At 40.0% G+C, this 21545-nt stretch overlaps 1 protein-coding gene across 2 annotated transcripts in view; it reads right to left on the bottom strand.

The window, feature by feature from the left end:
* Positions 1 to 21545, bottom strand: part of PKHD1 (PKHD1 ciliary IPT domain containing fibrocystin/polyductin) — a 427795-nt gene that overhangs the window by 290613 nt on the left and 115637 nt on the right. For both annotated transcript variants that reach the window (XM_070456320.1, XM_070456321.1), the window contains exon 35: positions 13918 to 14074. In XM_070456320.1, coding sequence (XP_070312421.1) covers positions 13918 to 14074 — 157 coding nt within the window. The remainder of the gene's footprint in view (positions 1 to 13917; positions 14075 to 21545) is intronic.

Below are 21545 nucleotides of genomic sequence, written 5' to 3'. Positions count from 1 at the left end.
ATTCTCCCCTTTAGCTGATGCTGCTTATGCATCCCCCTGTTCTTCCTTTAATTAAAAAACATGCTTATTGCAATACTTGCCAGAATCACTTTAACGGTATTTTAATTGTAATGTCTCTGCCTGATTAAAAAAAGAAAATATGAACCAGAAAGTGTTTGCAAAATGTTCTCAGGATGCAGAAAGAGAATTCTACACCTCCTTGAATGGGTGCCACATACTAATTCCTTAATTAGCCTGGCACTGCTAGTCAAATGGCAATGTGGAGGAGAAAACACATCGGAAATAAGATCACTGACACAGAGCCATGAAACAATAGCATTTGGGAGAATCACTTTCATCAGCTCAGATTTCGCTGGTAGGAGAGACAAGTGCATCCAACTAAAATTCCACATTCAGGACAGGCACATTCAATGCAGCCAGCAAGATTTCCACTGCCCTTTGCAAAGGGTCGCATAGCCTTTGGGAAAAGAGTAGCCGGACCAGGTTAATTGGTTTCCAGTCCTGACAATCCTACATAGCTTCCTCTGTTGTTTTAGGCTTTATATTATGCTCGTATTCAGTTGTGTCCAACTCTTTGCACCCCCATGGACTGCAGCCCAACAGGCTCCTCTGTCCATGGGATTTTCTTTCCAAAAACGAATATTGGAATGGGTTACCATTTCCTACTCCAGGGCATCTTTCTGACCTAGAGATCAAACTCGAGTCACTTGTGTCTCCTGCATCAGCAGGCATCAAGTTGTTTCAGGCTAGTAGTCCTCAAACTTGAAGTGAAGTGAAGTGAAAGTTGTTCAGTCATGTCCAACTCTTTGCGACCCCATGGACTATACAGTTCATGGAATTCTCTAGGCCAGAATACTGGAGTGGGTAACCCTTCCCTTCTGCAGGGGATCTTCCCAACCCAGGAGTCAAACCCAGGTCTCCCTCATTACAGGCAGATTCTTTAGCAGCTGAGCTGCAACAGAAGCCCAAGAATACTGGAGTGGGTGGCTTATCCCTTCTCCAGCAGATCTTCCCGACCCAAGAATTTAACTGGGGTCTCCTGCATTGCTGGCAGATTCTTTACCAACTGAGCTATCAGGGAGTGTACAGAATCACCCAGAGGTCTTAAAAGACAGATTGGTGGTGTCATCCCACCCCCAGAGTACATTTGCTATGGGGTCCCCAAATGTGCATCTCTAGCAATTTCCCAGGTGATATTCTTGCTGCTGACCAGGGAACACTCTTGGAGAATCACTGTTCTAGGTTAATTAAGCTTGTTCTAGGTGTCCATTGTCTAAAACAGGCTGAGAAATACAAGACTGGAATTGCAGATTAATTCACTTTGTCATTCAACCAACATTTGCTGTTATTTCCTAGTCCTTCTTTAAAAATGTAAAAAACACAGTCAGTACTTCCAGAAGGTCACAGTGAAGTTTCATTGCTCCAAGTTAATACCCTGGTTTTAGTGAACTGGTCAACTTTACAGATAACCAAAAAGATGATGACTCAACCTTTTACTGTTTCTATAAAACTTAAAAATCATGAAGTTATCTTTTTTTATGAATTAATTCTATACTAATTACAAAGGGTAAACATATTGTGGAAGAGAAATATCTAAAGGAGTTCAAAACATTCAGATGTAAATAAGTGCCTTTGTTTATAGCTACTGTAACCAATTACTGCTTAACTAAACCTTGATTTCCATTCTTCCTCCAGGAAATCAAAATTTTCTTTTACCAACAAAGTTTCTGATATTTAAGTTCTGAAGGCCCTCAGCTGGGTTTCTAAAAGGTCACTTAAGACCTCAGAAAGAAAGGAGACAACAGGGGAGAAGAAATTGTCTTTTCCAGGCAGGCAAAAATCTCAGTAGCTACCAAGTTACTCATTCACTGAAATAATCTCCTTCCTTCTCTGTATCAAAATTCAATTAGCACTGACCCAATCACATTTTTTTAACCAGTCATGAAACCTGATACATTTCTCTCAGCAATCTCTCTGTTTAAAAGGTTGGGGGCTAGGGAGGGAGGTTTCAGAGGGAGGGGACACATACAGTTATTTATGACTGATTTTTTTGTATGGCAGAAACAAACACAGCATTGTAAAACAATTATTCTTCAATTTTTAAAAATCATTATTTTTTTAAATAAATAAAAGGTTCCAAATATAATTATTCTCTGAATTGCCTACAACATGATAATTTTATAAATGAATGATATTAGTCATTTCCTCAAAGTATTTATTTAAAAAATGAGAGTACATCCTACCTTTCCTTGACCCCCCAGGAATATTACAGTACATGGGAAATGATAGTAATGAAAAGCTGTCTTCGGTATATTTTAACCTACACAAAAATTCTAGATATATAAGCATCCCTGATTTCTAACTTCACTCCCAGTCTGGACAAACAGAATACAAGAATCATTAATCAACAAATGAGGCAGAGAAGGTAAGGAGAGACCAAGGACTGAAGTCCCGAAGGACTTTGCAAACCACATCAAGGAGTTCAAACTTGACGTAAAAGGCTAATAGAAAGTCCGTGAAGGGTCTTAAGGAAGGACGATTGAAATATTTATCTTTTGTTACTGAAAATATTGTAGCTTCTGTGCTAGGAAGGGACTGGTCCCTTTCAATAGCATTTTTCATGTTACAATATCCAAGTTGTCAAGACACAAACTGTAAATTGTTTAATATCTATCTATCTGTCTGTCTGCCCATCTACTGAAAGCATGTCCTTTCTCACAGCAACAGCTTATCTTTCATTTAAGGCTAATCAAGTATGTCTGGGACTGTTCTCTGAAGGTAAATAAAGTAAGTCATGTCTGATTGGGAGAAATAAGGGGTTTCAGAGCCAAGTGTCCCCCACATGAAAAAGCCTTTGTCTCTGATCTCCTGATACACAAATAGTAAATGAAATTGGTCACTGTCTGGACTAACCCAGTAACATTTGAGGATACCAGGAAGGGTTCTTATTACAGAAAAATTCATAACCAACATGAATCTGACAATTCAGGTCAGAAATCCAGTCATTCAACAATTATTTGAGTACCTACTATGTACCTACTACATACTTGCTCCTCGGAAGAAAAGCTATGACAAACCTAGACAGCACATTAAAAAGCAGAGACATTACTTTGCCAACAAAGGTCCATATAGTAAAAGCTATCATTTTTTCCAGTTGTCATGTACAGAGATGTGAGAGTTGGACCATAAAGAAGGCTGAGTGCTGAAGAATTGATATTTTCAAACTGTGGTGTTGGAAAAGACTCTTGAGAGTCCCTTGGCATGCAAGGAAATCAAACCAGTCAATCCTCAAGGAAATCAACCCTGAATATTCATTGGAAGGACTGATGCTTAGGCTGAAGCTCCAATACTTTGGCGACCTGATGCAAAGAACTGACTCATTGGAAAAAACCCTGATGCTGGGAAAGATTGAAGGCAGGAGGAGAAGAGAACGATAGAGGATGAGATGGTTGGACAGCATCACCAACTCAGTGGACATGAGTTTGAACAAGCTCTGAAGATGGTGATGGAAGGAGAAGCCTTGTGTGTACAGTTCATGGAGTCGCAAAGAGTCGGACACGACTGAGTGACTGAAGAACAACAACTACATACATGTAGATGTAACAGTCCAGGCAATACTGAGCAAAAACGGACTTGGATCATTTTTTTCTTACGTTTACCTGCCTAGATTGCACCTTCTCAAAAGGTAAAGGGCAGTAACAACACATCCTAATATTAAGCTTTTAAGGAATCTATATAAAACTAATCCATTAAAAAGTTACAAGATATATATATGAACAATATTAAGTTCTCAGCCTATTAAAAATTCTATCACTGGCCCACTTAGCTTTGGATACAAGCAAGGTCCCCTCATAAAATAAGTAGTACCTATTTGTTGCCAGGAAAAGACTGACATAGAGATGCACAAAATTAAAGGAGTTAAGGATGGATTTCTCAGAATTTAGGTGAGTCTTTTCCATTGCTGACTTCGCTGACTTCCCCTTTTAGGGTCACTGTGTAGCCCAGGCCCTTCTGAGGAGCAGGCTTGAAGCTATGGGGAAAAGTTCTAGCCCCTTCACCGCACTTCCTGCTTGGGGCTACGGATGAGCAACATTAATAGCCAACAGAGATTTATACAAGTCACTCTCCTCCTGCAACCAACGGGAGGGAATCACCATCATTTCCATTTTACCCACCGATCTGAGGCCCAGAACTTTACCCAAAGCCACAGGAGAGTCACAGGACTGCCTCACATTTGAACTCAGGCCCCTAGTTTGCTGACCAAACCCCAGACAACCATGCTGTACCATCTGTACACAGTCATCCCGTTACCTGCCTTGAAGGGTAGCTAAGGGTCAGCTGCAAGAAGAGTAAGTTCTCAGTTCTCCTTTTGCAGCCAATTGGCACATGTTATTTTAAAGGTATCCATTTGAAACAAATTCTATCAGCCCACAAAGCCCTCCCATGTTGACCAAGACATTCTATAGTTAGGAAAGAAAGAAAAAACATTAACGCAGCATATTTCATTTGTATCAAATGCCTTCAGATGGATTTCCTTTGAATCCAAGCTGCTATGATGAAGTCTTAAAACTGCAGGTACCGGGTAAGTTTCCCAACGATTCCAATGGTCCTGATGCACAGAGACAACACACAGATGTCCCAGGAAGCCCTGTTTCATAGCATTTCCAAATTGCTCCATTGTAAAGCATTATGTGAAGTATGCATCTACTGAAACTGAACCTATTTGGCTCTGACTAAAAGGAATCAAGTTAAAAATCCCTGGGATAAAAAGGCTGTGCTGGCTACAGCTCTTAATACCTCACTCTGAAATCTTCAAACCTTGATGAGGATGAAAAAACAGTAGGAGACATACAGAGAGTCAACAAGTACATGAAAAGATGCTCAATATCAGTATAAAACTGGAAATGCAAATGAAATGCAAATGAAAACCACAATGAGATACCATATCACACCTGCTAGAGTGGCTATTCTCAAAAAGACAACAAATAACAAGGCTTGGCAAGGATTTGGAGAAAAGGAAATACTTGTGCCCTGCTGGTGGGTATGTAAGTTGATGCAGCCACTGTGGAAAACAGTATGGAAGTTCCTTAAAAAATTAAAAATAGAACTACCATATAATCCAGCAATTCCATTTCTGGATATTTAGCTGAAGAAAACAAAAACACTACTTTAAAAAGATATATGCACCTCCATGTTCCTTGCAGCATTATTTACAATAGCCAAGGCATAGAAACAATCTAAATGCCTATTAATATATGAATGGATAATTAAAATGTGATATTGCATGTGTATATATATATACATATACATATATATATATATATATATATATACAGAGAGAGAGAATGGAATACTGTTTAGTGATAAAATGTAATAGAACGAAATATTTCCATTTGCAACAACATGAATGAAACTTGAGAGCATAAGGCTAAGTGAAATAAGCCAGAGAAAGATAAATACCACATGATCTCACTCACAGAGGAATCTAAAAAACAAACAAACAAAAGCAGACAGATCTGAGCTCACTGATACCAAGACCAGGTTGATGTTAGCCTGAGGTGGGCAGTTGAGGGGTAGGGGAAATCGATAAAAGGGGTCAAAAGGTATAGACTTCAGTTATAAAATGAATAAGGCATGGGGATGTGATATACAGCATGGTGACTACAATTAATAGTCAGTCAGTTCAGTTGCTCAGTCATGTCCAACTCTTTACGACCCCATGGACTGCAGCACGCCAGGCCTCCCTGTCCGTCACCAACTCCCAGGGCTTGCTCAAACTCATGTTCACTAAGTCAGCAATGCCATCCAATCATCTCATCCTCTATCGTCCCCTTCTCCTCCTGCCTTCAATCTTTCCCAGCATCAGGATTATTTCCAGTGAGTCAGTTCTTCTCATCAGGTGACCAAAGTATTGGAGTTTCAGCCTAAGCATCAGTCCTTCCAATGAATATTCAGGGTTGATTTCCTTTAGGATTGACTGGTTTGATATCCTTGCATGCCAAGGGACTCTCAAGAGTCTTCCCCAATACCACAGTTCGAAAGCATCAATTCTTTGGTGCTCAGTTTTCTTTATAGTGCAACTCTCACATCTGTACACAACTACTGGAAAAACCATGGTTTTGATTATACAAACCTTTTTCAGCAAAGTAATGTCTCTGCTTTTTTATATGCTAGTAATATTGTATTACATATTTGAAAGTATAATAGTTAAGAGAATGGATCTTAAAAGTTTCCATCACAGAAGAAATTATTTGTACCTATCTCTGGTGACTATTGTAGTGATCATTTTGCAATATATACAAATATCAAATCATTATTCTGTACACCTGAAATTTACATTATGCCATCTATACCTCAATAAAATTGTTTTTAATTTTTTAAAAAAAGAAACTCTACAATGAACCTAGTAATGGGCCAAGAGAAGATGCTTCATCTCAATAAACCAAAAATATGCATTGCTACACTGTAGAAATCCCCAGTGTAACAGACTAAAATGATCTGAGTGTCCTCAAAACTATGAAAGTGAAGTGAAAATGAAAATGTTACTCTCTCAGTCATGTCCAACTCTTTGTGACCCCTTGTACTGTAGCCTGCCAGACAGCTCTGTCCATGGAATTCTCCAGGCAAGAATACTGAAGTGGGTTGCCATTTCCTTCTCCAGGGGATCTTCCCGACCCAGGGATCGAACCCAAGTCACTTACATTGCCGGCAGAATCTTTACCATCTGAGCCACCAAGACCACATTCCCAACTGCACCAGAAAAACACTTTTCCACAAAGTCAAAATACCAAGGAAAACAGAGGCAACCTAGTGAACAACTGCTACTCCCACCTCTGTGTCAATCCCTCTCCTTGTTGTTAGAAAGAAAAACACTTAGTACTCCCATCTCTGTATCATTCCTTCTGCTTGCTGTTAGAAAGAAAAACACTTAGTACTCCCACCTCTGTGTCATTCCCTCTGCTTGCTCTTAGAAAGAAAAACACTTAGTACTCCCACCTCTGTATCATTCCCTCTCCTTGTTGTTAGAAAGAAAAACACTTAGTACTCCCACCTCTGTATCATTCCCTCTCCTTGTTGTTAGAAAGAAAAACACTTAGTACTTCCACCTCTGTATCATTCCCTCTGCTTGCTGTTAGAAAGAAAAACACTTAGTACTCCCACCTCTGTGTCATTCCCTCTGCTTGCTGTTAGAAAGAAAAACACTTAGTACTCCCACCTCTGTGTCATTCCCTCTCCTTGTTGTTAGAAAGAAAAACACTTAGTACTCCCACCTCTGTGTCATTCCCTCTCCTTGCTGTTAGAAAGAAAAACACTTAGTACTCCCACTTCTGTGTCAATCCCTCTCCTTGCTGTTAGAAAGAAAAACACTTAGTACTCCCACCTCTGTATCATTCCCTCTCCTTGTTGTTAGAAAGAAAAACACTTAGTACTTCCACCTCTGTATCATTCCCTCTGCTTGCTGTTAGAAAGAAAAACACTTAGTACTCCCACCTCTGTGTCATTCCCTCTGCTTGCTGTTAGAAAGAAAAACACTTAGTACTCCCACCTCTGTGTCATTCCCTCTCCTTGTTGTTAGAAAGAAAAACACTTAGTACTCCCACCTCTGTGTCATTCCCTCTCCTTGCTGTTAGAAAGAAAAACACTTAGTACTCCCACCTCTGTGTCATTCCCTCTCCTTGCTGTTAGAAAGAAAAACACTTAGTACTCCCACCTCTGTATCATTCCCCCTGCTTGCTGTTAGAAAGAAAAACACTTAGTACTCCCACCTCTGTGTCATTCCCTCTCCTTGTTGTTAGAAAGAAAAACACTTAGTGCGCTTTTTGAAGATAACAGGCAAAGGCCATCTGAGGCCTTCACTGCCCAGCTAATCATTCAGTAATTCAGTTTGCTTTGGATATAGAGGCAACCGCGAGCTGTAAATAAAATTGCAACCTAGGCCTGACACCCAGCCATCTCTTTGGTTATCCCCTGCAATGCAAAAGAAACAACTAACATGAATCAAATACTTATGCTGGCCCAGACCCTGTGCTTAGGGTTTTAGAAACATTCCCTCATTTAGCACCCAAAACATCCACAGGAGTTGGGCGATCCAGTGTAGTTTGGCTACACAACAGTAAGCAATAAATGTTAGCAATTTGCTATCACTACTGCTGTTATTAAAACAGGTCTTACTCTAAGAGGAGAATCTTCAGGCTTACTGTGCAACTCGCCCAAGGTCACAGAAGCCAGTAAGAAGCACAGCCCAGATTCAGACTCAGTTCTTTCTGGCTCAAAATCCTGCCAAGCATTTAACTGCTTTGTATACACCACTAGACCAAGAAATAGAAAATCACATGAAAGGATGCCAGTGCACTATTAAACAGCACAAGTTTCTGCTCCAGCCTTGTAAAGTGATAGCATTGTGAGTAATGAGAAACTACAGAACATCTTCCTCTTGATAGCTCAACACCAAGGGACAAGAGGTTTCTAGAGTTCATCTTCCCCTAATTGACCCTTTATTAATCATTAGCTCTAGGCCACTTGACATCAAGCGACTTGACCACTAGGACAGAGTCATCGCTTCATTCAGAAAATAAAGATGCTTTTCCAGCGACAGACCACAAGCCCCAAATCCTTGCCCAGAATGCATAATAGTGCAGACGAGAGGGTAACGTTCCGTCTTTGTTATTATGGCTCATCATAATTACTTGGAATAAAATAATAAATTTTAATTCAGCGATGCCTATGGCCGTTGGGCATCTTAACATAAAAGAACGAAAAATATAATTAACTAAATCAAGGCAATATGCCTATTTCCATCCCAGCTCATTAGTATTAATTGATTGGGTTAATTCTCTTTTGTGTTTAACAGTACCCCCTAAAAAATGCTTTTTAAAAAAAGAAAGAGGGAAGGAGGGATGGAGGGAAGAAATTGAAATGGTAAATAGACAAAAGTTCTAGGTCTTTCACTAATTAACATGAAATATTAAGAGAGATAGCTGAAGCTTTTATCATGGTCACAAAATAATATGCCACTTTTCCAAAAAGTTCAAGAATCAGTATATACAGCAGCACAAATAATGGTGAAAACTTAGTCTTTGGGGGCCATTTTCCAACTGCCTCAAAGAAATTTATAACCCTCCTTTCTACAATAAGCTATGCTTATAAGGGAAAAAAAAAGTTCTATTTTATACTTGGAACTATACGGAAGGCACAGGTAAGTTCAGAATTCTCAAGGGCCATATGCATAAGTGTTAGTTTTCCTGACGGAGGAGCCTGGTGCCTGTATATATTAGGATTCTGGTTTCCATGAGTGGAAAAATAATATGGAGGATGCAGTATCTTCATTAAGTGGTTCCAAATGTAGTTCTCAGGTGATCTAGTTTCACTTCTATTTAGCACTAATCTTTTCAAAGTGTGTACATACTTTATGTAGAATATTTTCTTCATAATACTGTGGAAATGGCTTAGAAAGTACTTTCATTGTAATATCTTGTTCACTAAAATCTTTTGAAGTCATTATTTTTTGGCTTGAAATCTTTCATGCTTTGTCTCATCCCATAGATGGTGTCAAAGAACAAAGAAAATGTCACAGAGCTATTCTTCTGGTCATGAACGGGTATGAGAAAAGATAATAACAGATACTCAGAGAGCGAACTGCTGTTGGATTTTTCTTATCCTTCAAGTACTTTCACACCTGTTACGGACCAAGAGAAGACATTAGGGGTTTAGAACTATGCCATGTCAACCAGAGTTGAGAGCTGGAGTTCTTCCTCAGGGAAAGCATTCTTCATATGCATTTTAGAAACAGAAAAATAATTTAGCAGTGGGTTTTTAACTCATGAAGATACGCTTTTTTAATGTAGATGTGTATATGTATATACATGTGTTTGTATGTGACTATATGTAAATTTATGTACCTATCTCTTATGACTATTTTTATTATATACTAAATTTATGTATATATATATATACATATGTATATAGATAGATTTCACATGCACAACTAAGGACAGTAAAAGTAAATTGGTTGGGAAAAGTGATATTCAAGACAGCAAGGATTTAAAATTTATCCGAGACTTCTTAAATTTCATCCAAGACCTGAATTCTACACCATTTCATTTGTCCATCCACTCAACAATCAGTACATGTTTTTCGAGCCCTCATTATGGGTCAGGCATGGTCCTAAACACTGAAGAGACAGCAGTAAATAATTGATGGAAATTCTTTGCCTTTTTGAGCTTGTCCTAGCAGAGGAAATAGACTGTATGTAAACAAGTAAACTTATAGTATGTCATGTGATGATGGTAAGTGCTATGAAGAAAAGTGAAGCAGAAGAAAAGGATAGAGTAATAGGATTATTATAATTTTAGAAAAGATAGCCAGTAAGTCCTCTGTAATAAGTTGACATTTTCTCAAACAGAGAATTAAATAAGTGAGCTAGTCACATGAACATCTGGAGGAAGAATATTCCAGGCAAAGGGCATTATGTGCAAAGACCTTGAGGCAGGTGTGTTCCTGGTATATTCACAGAAGAGCTAGATCAGAGTGAATGAGGAAGACAAGGTCAGTGAAGGGATTTGAAGTTTAATAATGGTGTGAAACTTATTCCTAATGAGATGAGAAGCCATTGGTGTAGGGGTAGGTTGAAAAAAGAAGTAATAAGATCTGACATATTTTAAAGGATGTGGATAATAAATTATTGGGGGTTATTTTACTCTACAGCATAAACCTCAAATACCAATTACTTAAACACATGAAGGCATACTTTTCTATCACAAAAAGTGACTTCAAAGGTGGGCAGCCCCAGGTACCATGCTAGTATGCAACTCAAAAGTCATCATGATCCCGGATGTCTTCCTTTCTTCTACTTCCCCATACTTAAGGTGTCAATTCACAGTCCAAGATGGCAGCTAAAAATGTAGGAATCATATTTACATTCCAGGAAGCAGAGAAGAGAAAGAAGGAGGGACAAATAGGACATGCCTCCTGCTAGGTCAGCCCTACTTTAGGACACGTCCTAGGAGTCCTGCACCATGCTTCCCCTTACATCTCACTGGCCAGCTTTTAGCCACAGGCTGTCTACTCACAAAGGAGATCGGGAAATACAGCGTTTTAGCTGGCTATACTGCTGCCCCAAATAAAAACTTAGGTTCTGCTACTAAAGAAGGCAAAAAAATTAGAAACAGAAACCAACAAAGAAGTTGTTTGAGATGGTCCCATCCAAAAAGTTATGTTGATTAGGACTAGCTTGGTACGATGGGACACAAGTTGGAGATTCAGGAAACAAGAGTCACTGATGGATTGGTCATGGGATATGAGATAAAGAAAGATGTCTAGGATGCTGTCAAGATTTTTGGCCTGAGCCACTGGCTTCCCAAGTGGCTCAGTGGTAAACAATCCACCTGCCAATGTAGGAGCCGAAGGAGACATGGGTTCAATACCTGGGTTGGGAAGATCCACTGGAGGAGGAAATGACAAACCACTCCAGTATTTCTTGCCTGGAGAATTCCATGGACAGAGAAGCCTGATGGGCTACAGTCCACGGGGTCACAAAGAGTCAGACGTGACTGAGTAACTGAACACGCAGCTCTAGCTATCAAGTGAGACGGGGAAGTCTTTCCCACTTTGAGTCTGTGCATACATTGATATCTACACAATCAAAACTTGTCTCAGGGACAAAGCACATGCTTTCCACCTCCTCTCCACTAATTCTGCTCTTACATCCTGGACACTCGGATTATTCCCATCCACATCCTGCCTTACCTTCTACAACACATTTTATCTTCTTTTAAGATTTTTTATGTGAGCCATTTTTAATTTCTGGGCTGAATTTGTTACAATATTGTTTTTGTTTTATGTTTTGGCTTTTTGACCATGAGACATATGAAATCTTCCCTAGCCAGGGATCAAACCCATACCCCTGCTTTGGAAGGTGATGTCTTAACCACTGAACCATCAGGGAAATCCTTACAACACATTTTAGAACTAGACATTCTACTCTTCTATACTTGCTGGCTAACTACTTTTTCTTTAGTAGTAATGCACATTATTTGTATTAAGTGTTATACTTCACTTCTTATGTCTCAAAATGAGTTCCTAGGCCACTTAGTAAGTATTTACAAGTCATCGGTTACACCAAATTTCATCTGTGTCCTTTCCCAGGTCTCATGCTTTCCAGAAGCTATGACCCATAAATTTGTGATGAAAATCTCAATTTCTAGGCAACCCTGTTCCATACCAGCAACTCCTGTTTGTACATAAACTGGTGTCCAGCACTTACCTTCACAAACCTACCAATGGTCCTACTTCCCGAGAGAGGGGAGACCCTGCACATAACAGTCTTTACCTCTCCACAGGATGAGGGTTTGTCCTTCTAAACCTAGTCACTTGTACTAAATGATGAGAGTGAAGTATTGAACCAGGACTACTTAAAGAAACCACTACTGACAGGCTGGAGAAAGTATTTGGGATGCTTGGATTTTAAAAACTCCAACAGCAGAAGTCAGGTTGTGTGTCCACCGGCCCCTGCCTTTCTCTTACTCTCTGCTTTCCCTCTGATGCCTCTTTCTCCATCTTTAGTCTCTGGCCCCATGGACAAACACCATTCCTTGATGGAACATTTACCTGGGACTACTAGGAAATCCTGACACTCAGATGGGCTGAGTCTGAGGACTTTTAGCTTGGAGACTTCTCCCAAATGGTATCAAGGTTAGGAAAAGACCCTAGAGTGCCTGATGGGCATCACATCCTCCAACAGAATCTGACTCCTGTGGTGAGAGTCCTGGTTAAAGGCCTGAAAAGAGCATCTTTTCCCTGAGCTGAGACTTGAAGTCTGTAATTTTCCTTTGTCATTGCCAGTCCTTAGGTAGCTGCTAGCTGTCAATAAGTCAGCACTCCCCATAGCCACTGGCTATACACATGCACACACCACAAAGACAAGTCAGGAACCCAAGCTCACAGACCCTTTTCCTAAAGGGTACTAATTAAGTGATTTGCCTGAAAACTTCTCCTTGCTGCCAGAGGGGAAAAAAACGGCTTCCAGAGTAAAGAATGTAAAATTCTTAATGAGTCCACCTTTAAGAGATGGGTAGTCACACTCCATCAGCTTATTCCCTGGAAAATATTTTATTCTCTCTCATATAGCCACCCTCTTACTTTAACAAGAACAAATGCTCCTATAAATGTTAAATATATTTATAGTAAGGAATGGTGCTTTAGTGTCACTTTATAGATCTCCATAACTAATCACATTTCCCAAGTAATTTTCATTTGCCAATGAACAAGAGTCCCTTTGATAACCATTCCTTATTATCTACTACTGAAGTAGGCAATGATTTTTATTCTCATTTAACAGATAAGGAAACAAATGCACGAGGAGGTGGAAAAAAATGACATAATCACTTGGGGGTAGGGTGGAGAGTTAAAATTTGAATTTTCAATCTCTCCCAAATTCCCAGATCCTAGAGCTATGTGGCCAGTTTTGCAATAAGGAAGCCTATTTATATGACTTTCCACGGGACCAGGAAGTCAAAACCACAACAGGGTGAAAGCATGAAGGCACTGCCTTCTTGGCTGGGGATTTCAAAGGCGGCAGCAGTAACTGATTTCAGAGCCTTTTGCTATATTGTGGGTGCTGCCAGGGACAAGCATGAATACAAAGGGCTTGAATAAAGAAGTATATTCTTGGAGAACACTGTTCACCCTTTTGTACTTGAAAAACTAAAATAATCAAGCTCTGTGTTTTTAAGAATCGAAAGAAAAGGCTTTCGTTTTGAACCCTCTGACCACTTCTTCCTTTCACAGTGAAATCTCAATTTGTTCTGAGAATAAATTGTCAACCAGGTGCTGGAACTTATCCAAAATGTCCCCTGGACCCCTGCCTCTAAAATGACAGGATCATATGTAATAATGCCACCATCTCCAAACTCCACGAACCTTTCACGTGGAGGAAGCTGAGGATGCTGGTGTTGGTGTCCAACAGAAGCAGCTGGCCCTTCTCCACTGTGACGTTGTCGCCCTCTTGTGGCGGCCTCTCGGGAAACCAGCTGTGAGCCCTGGACCACCTCCCGCAGAATTGAAAGGTAAAGTTGCCCTGGAAAACAGGATTTGTTATTTTATTTTGCTTTATTTAAAAGCAGGACAGTCTGGGTGATCCATCAAAACAGAAACTCCTTACACTTAAATTAATTTAAATTTAATTTTAAACCTCTCAATAAAATGAATCATCTTCCTACAACTAACTCCAAAAGGGGAAAATATGGAAGGGGCAAAGTTGTAACTGAAGGGCCTCTGTGTTCAGCCTCTGAAGTTCTCCAATGACATGCTGCTAATGTTTTCTTAGCTGTTCCCCCAGCACAGCCCCCTTATACCTAACAGATGGGACTGGTTCCACTTTTTGTTTGTACAGACATGTATCGAGTCTTGAACAAAAAGTCATAAATAGTCAGGAACAGAGAGAATTTAAATGGGCGGCATTTCGCTTTATGTAATTGGTGCCATTTTTCACAGGTTCTACTGCAAGTGTTTCTGTTTTATAGGAAAACTCTGTGTGTGTTCAGATCCATCCTCCTACTTCGTCTCTTTTGATATTATTGTTGCCTTCCCCTCTGTGCTAAGTGCGTGCCAGGCAGCGAAGCTCATGCATGGGAAAAACGCCAGCTGACTTCAGATGCCAACCCAGAGCCTTTGAGGGAGGAGCCAGGAGCCGGACTGCGAGGAGCCCAGAGGAGGAAACACCCTTCACCCCACTCAGTCTCCCTCTCAGAGCTTTTGGTTCCGTGTTAGTTTATGGTCACACTGAAGTCATGTGGTTTTCCAACCAAGGATGTAAAAATCACAGAAAGCAGTATCTGGCTCATGAAAGAGGCAGTGAACAGGTCTAAATGTCCTGTGCAGCCATGGAACTGTAACTCTATGAATATAGTGAAATCCCCCTTGAGAAGGTGATTAACTCAAGATCATACAGATAACAAGTGCATGCCTCTCTCCCCACAGTTCTTCCCACCCAGATTCTAACCTAATGAGAAGCCCCAGGTCCTATAAAATAGATGCCTAGAAGGTCCTCTGGTAAGGAGTTAGAGGCAGATGAGAGAAGATTGTGAAGAAGGGGAGGCATGTTTATAATACCAATAACTGCACCTCCACAGAGAACAGTGCCCTGGAGTATTTCAGACAGAGAAAATAGAGAAATGTGCTCCTAGAAGAGTCAGTAGATTTTCCACAGGGTGTACTGACCAGTCCCAGATTGTACTGAACCTCACCTCACCACCAATAAAGCTTGGGGATAAGAAAAAGTAGGATCTTTTCATTTTCTGCATCTACGAAGGAGATATAAGTCAGTGAGTCATCCCAGTTTAAGAGATGGCAAGGCATTAGGCACAGTGATAAGTAGTCTCAGCACTATGGGGAAGAAAAAAAAAGGTGTGGTACCCAAGCATTGTTGTGAGCTGTATGAAACATGCCCACAAGATAAGCATCCGCAGACTCAAAAAGTAGAAGGGAAATTTAGCTCTCTACTGATCTCACACTGAAGCTAGGCACAGGGAGGTAAAAACAAAGAAACATCTCCTTATAAGGCTAGACATTCTACATTCATATAATACTTTAATTCACTCCTGTACAATCCACAAAGAGAAAAGGGGGAGAGGTGATAGAAGGAAATTGGAGTGGAATAAAGTGGTGAGAAGATGGAAAAGATTGAAAGATGGTAACGACAACACCAGAGAAGGTGAACCAGATTATCTGTAAATCAGCCCAGAGTCACTATGACAAAATATATGAAAAGCAAAAAACTTGGATTTCTAGAAGGTCAATGATGGAAAGGACTCTAGAGAAATCCTATCCCTTTATTTAAAAAATGATACTTCGGACTAAGTTTCTCAGCCTAGAACTGTTTAAGGTGGAGCTTCTTTCAGTGCCACCGGAACAAAGCCAAAAGCTCAAGAGGAATAAATTAGGAGCTTGGAATTAAGACACACACTATTATATCTAAAGCAAATAAACAATAAGCACCTACTGTATAGCACAGGGAACTATATTCAATATCTTGTAATAATCTAAACTGGTTCCAGATCAGGAAAGGAGTATGTCAAGACTGTATATTGTCACCCTGCTTATTTAACTTATATGAGAGTACATCATGAGAAACACTAGGCTGGATGAAGCACAAGCTGGAATCAATATTGTCGGTAGAAATATCAATAACCTCAGATATGCAGATGACACCACCCTTATGGCAGAAAGTGAAGAAGAACCAAATAGCCTCTTGATGAAAGTGAAAGAGGAGAGTGAAAAAGTTGGCTTAAAACTCAACATTCAGAAAACTAAGATCATGGCATCCGGTCCCATCAATTCATTGCAAATAGATGGGGAAACAATGGAAACAGTGACATACTTCATTTTTGGGGGCTCCAAAATCACTGCAGATGGTGACTGCAGCCATGAAATTAAAACACACTTGCTCCTTGGAAGAAAAGTTATGACCAGCCTAAACAGCATATTAAAAAGCAAAGGTCCTTTGCTTGCTCGCAAAGGTCTGTCTAGTCAAGGCTACAGTTTTTCCAGTAATCATGTATGGATGTGAGAGTTGGACTATGAAGAAAAATGAGCACCGAAGAATTGATGCTTTTGAACTTTGGTGTTGGAGAAGACTCTTGAGAGTCCCTTGGACTTCAGGGAGATCCAACCAGTACATCCCAGAGGAAATCAGTCCTGAATATTCATTGGAAGGACTGATGCTTAAGATGAAACTCCAATACTTTGGCCACCTGATGTGAAGAGCTGACTCATTGGAACAGACCCTGATGCTGGGGAAGATTGAAGGCGGGAGGAGAAGGGGACGACAGAGAATGAGATGGTTGGATGGCATCACCAACTCAATGGACATGAGTTTGAGTAAACTCCAGGAGTTGGTGATGCACAGGGAGGCCTGGCGTGCTGCAGTCCATGGGGTCGCAAAGAGTCAGACACGACTGAGCAACTGAACTGAATAATCTAGGATGGAAAAGTATCTGTAAAAGAATATATATATGTGAGTGTGTTTGTATATCCAAGTGTGTGTGTGTGTATATATGTATTTATATACACATATATTTTAAAAATGTGCTATGTGTGCTAAGTCACTTCAATCGTGTCCAACTCTTTTCAACCCTATGGACTGTAGCAAACCAGGCATCTCTGTCCATGGGATTCTCCAGGCAAGAATACTGGAGTGGGTTGCCATGACCACCTCCAGGGGATCTTCCCAACCCAGGAATCGAACTCATGTCTCTCATGTCTCCTGCATTGGCAGGCGGGTTCTTTACCACTAGTGCCACCTGGGAAGCCCTTTATTCAGTGTGGTACATTTCAAAGTTATCAATGCTAAGCATTAACTTTTCAAAGGCCTAAGCTTCTCTCTGCCCAAAACTTTTCCTTACCATAATAAAGGTATCTTGAAATTATATAAAATGTTATCAATGGTTCATGCCTATTACAAAACAATGACTAAATACTAAAAGGCCTAAGACATTAATGGACCCTCAAGTGTCTGACAGCACCTTGGCAAGTAGAAGAGTCAACTGTCTCCAGGATTTCAAGTTTTCAGGGAATCCATGGTAATATGTATGCCACTATAAGAATTTTAGCTCTATATTTTCATAGCAGACACAATGGTAGCATAATTCCATTCCAAGGGCTTCCTAGGCAATAATTGCATGAGACGGAGGAGGTGGCCCACTTTCCAACATCTTTATCCTTCCATTCCTATCATTTTGATCCAATCAAGCAAAAAAGAATGCTGACAGAATCATTAAAAACACTTCTTGTCCATACATTTGAAAGACTCTCAGTTGATACCAGTGTAATGTTTTAGGTGCAAGCCAGGCTCTGTGCCACTAACTCAACTCCCAGGTCAATCCAAGTTTCACTTTCACCAAATCACACCTCTTTCTACCATAGTCCCCAAGGTGTTCAGCCTTTATTTCTGGTTTTCATCTTCCAGATAAACAAATCACTCATTCCCATTCTGCAGATGAAGAAAATCTGCCTATGGGCATATGGGGGTATATGAGGGGGGATAAAAACAAAGATTTTGGAAACTATCCAGGACACAACTCATTTTTACCTCAGCACCTACAGCCCCAAATAAGCCAAAACAAAAACCCCAAAACAAATAAAACACAAGCAAAAACATTCCTGGCTCAGCGAGAAGAGAATGCAATTTGTTTTTTCCTTTACAGCTTGTCAGCACTTCTCTGAACTTCAGGGAATGTGCAGTGTCTGCAAATCTCACGTGTCACCTTAAATGTATTTGCAACACCACCAGAGTTATCTTGAAAGAAATCATTGATCAGCAAGCTGGAACACCAGGCAGAGCCAAAGACCTATTTGCGAGCATCTGTGTTAAGCAGGGATGGTGGAGCAGGCAGGGTGTGGGATCTTTCTAGCAACAGTGTCTCCTGGATGACAAAGACAAGGAGGAACTTGTTGACACTTCCCCCGAATGTCTGCTTCAGCAACTAATCCTGAAAACAGGAAAAGAAGGTCCCTATCACTGACCCTCTCTCCACACACAGCTCTGCTTTCTCCAAAGAATTTACTTACCATCACTGAAACATTGTGTATTGTTCAGTTACTTAAGCCCTAGTTAAATGTAAGCTTCAGGAGAACATCTTGGTTTTCTGCTGTATTCCATTTACTGTTGTTGTTTAGTCCCTAAGTCATGACCAACTCTTTTCAACCCATGGACTACAGCCCGCCAAGCTCCTCTGTCCATGGGACAAAAAAACTCAAATGGGTTGCATTTCCTTCTTCAGGGATCCTCCCAACCCAGGGATTAAACCCAGGTCTCCTGCATTGGCGGATGTGTTTTTTACCACTGAGCCACTAGGGAAGCCCTTGTATTGAGTACCTACAACAACACCTGGCACATAGTTCAGTCGCTCAGTCGTGTCCGACTCTTTGCAAACCCATGAATCGCAGCACGCCAGGCCTCCCTGTCCATCACCAACTCCCGGAGTCTACCCAAACCCATGTCCATTGAGTCAGTGATGCCATCCAGCCATCTCATCCTCTGTCGTCCCCTTCTCCTCCTGCCCCCAATCCCTCCCAGAATTAGGGTCTTTCCAAATGAGTCGACTCTTCGCATGAGGTGGCCAAAGTATTGGAGTTTCAGCTTCAGCATCAGTCCTTCCAATGAACACCCAGGACTGATCTCCTTTAGGATGGACTGGTTGGATATCTTTGCAGTCCAAGGGACTCTCAGGAGTCTTCTCCAACACCACAGTTCAAAAGCATCAATTCTTCAGCACTCAGCTTTCTTTATAGTCCAACTCTCACACCCATACATGACTACTGGAAAAACCATAGCCTTGACTAGACAGACCTTTGTTGGCAAAGTAATGTCTCTGCTTTTAAATATGCTCTCCAGGTTGGTCATAACTTTCCTTCCAAGGAGTAAGCGTCTTTTAATTTCATGGCTACAATCACCATCTGCAGTGATTTTGGAGCCCCCAAAAATAAAGTCTGACACTGTTTCCCCATCTATTTCCCATGAAGTAATAGTTACCCCCAAAATATGTTTGAATACTGAACTCTTGTGGGCTCATAGGTCGCTAACCCATAATTTAAAATATTGTTTTAGTAACTAAAATAATCTGATATGAAGCTGCAATTTTTTCTTTTTTCAGTGATCTTTTACATAGAAATGTTTTAAATTTTTATGAAACCAAATGTATTGACCTTTTCTTTTGTAACATCCCCCATTCTTTTACACATTAAGACTCCCTTCTTTCATTCTGACACAAATGGCACTTCTAATGTGTGCTCTTCTTGATTTGTAGGACTTTACATTTGTATGTTAATCCTTAACTAAGTTAGAATTTATGTTGGTGGGAAGATTTCCATTTATCCCTATTTTTTATCTTAGCTTTGTTTTTCCCCAAATAGTGAAATGACATCATACCATTTATTAAATAACACTTGCTCTCCCAATTAAGAGTCTTGGCTATTTTAATAATTGTATTATAATATTAGGTGATATTTTGCATGGTGGCCAATTAAAATCCCAAAACTTTCCTGAATGAGCTAGTGTAAAGGTACTTCTTTTAAATACATGTGACCTCATCCTTATTCTTAAGGTGCTTGTGTTATCATTGGAAAAAGATACATAGCTTGGTAATTAATATAAAGCATGATTAATTCAATAATTAAAAGTATAAGCAAGGTACTATGGGAGTTCAGAAAATTAGATGGTTAACTCTGGTAACGATTGCCTTACAGGTGAAATCCAGTGTGTTAATTACCTTTCCTTTCTTCAACCTGGACACTATACATAAACTAACACAGGCTGAGATTATTTCAGCTGATTATGAAACCCAAAAAATGCTCATTGTAGGAAAAGCCAACCACTTACAAATGCAGGATTATAAATAGCGCCCCTGATCTCTAAACTAATAACTCCTTAGGGAACAAAAAGGAAATTAAATTAGTTTAGCATGATTTGTTCTTACTGGGCTCATGCTTGCTCTCAGTGATCACTTCTTTTCTTGGTGCTTATAAACCCTTCACGATGATGAGATAACATGAGAAAGTACCCCCGCACACACACACACACACACACACACACACACTACCCAGCACACCGATGACTCAAAGAAATATCAGTAACACCTTCTGCCAGCAACTGGGACCCAGTTTACACTTAACTTTGTCCCTTCTAGAAAACCGGGCAATTCACCAGCTTCTCTCTCCCTTCTGTGAACATCCTACATGCCATGATTTCTCTAACAATACTGATGTTAGCTCACTGCCTCATCCAGATAAGTTATTTTAGCACTCTTGAACTTAAAGAACTAGTACAGTCTGCAGACAGAACAAATTTGCAGAAACTTTCTTCATCTTCTCTTCTACTTGAATCTCCAAATCTCCTTAAATAATGTCTCTTCTGAATTGTAAGCCTGAAGACCATTCCATGAACCAATGTCTCCTACGCCCCAGGCACAGTGCTAGATGTTTGACTTACAGTATCACTCACCCTCACAACTGAAAAACCTACACATTACCCTCTCTACTTTAAATTTTTGAAATATGAAATTTTAAAGATTATTCATAATGGCTAACATTTTTGAGTGCACTTAACAGTATAATACATATAAACATTATACATATATAATATATATGTAGATACATATATATAGGTGGGCTACCATCTATGGTGTCTCACAGAGTCAGACACGACTGAAGCGACCTAGCAGCAGCAGCAGCATATATATAATATATATATAACTGAATCACTTTTCTGTATAGCAGAAATTAACACTGTAAATCAACTATACTTCAATAAAATATTAAAAAAACAAGTATTATCTCACTCAGTCATCATAAGACTCTTTTCAACCTCCTTGCCTGAAGGAGCAGATGAATCTCTGGATTCAGTAAATATTTACTGACCACAACATAAAACAAAACCCTGATCTTGGGGAGCTTATATCTTAGGGAGGTAAAGATAAATAAATAAAACAAATCACATGATCTGAAAAGCAAAAGCAAAGGAAAGTAGAACAGAAGTGCCAGTGTAGGAGAAT

This window comes from Odocoileus virginianus, chromosome 27, assembly GCF_023699985.2.
Source record: "Odocoileus virginianus isolate 20LAN1187 ecotype Illinois chromosome 27, Ovbor_1.2, whole genome shotgun sequence".
NCBI classification, from domain to species: domain Eukaryota; kingdom Metazoa; phylum Chordata; class Mammalia; order Artiodactyla; family Cervidae; genus Odocoileus; species Odocoileus virginianus.
The sequence above is the reverse complement of the archived record's forward strand: the minus strand, read 5'-3'. Positions and strand labels throughout refer to the sequence as shown.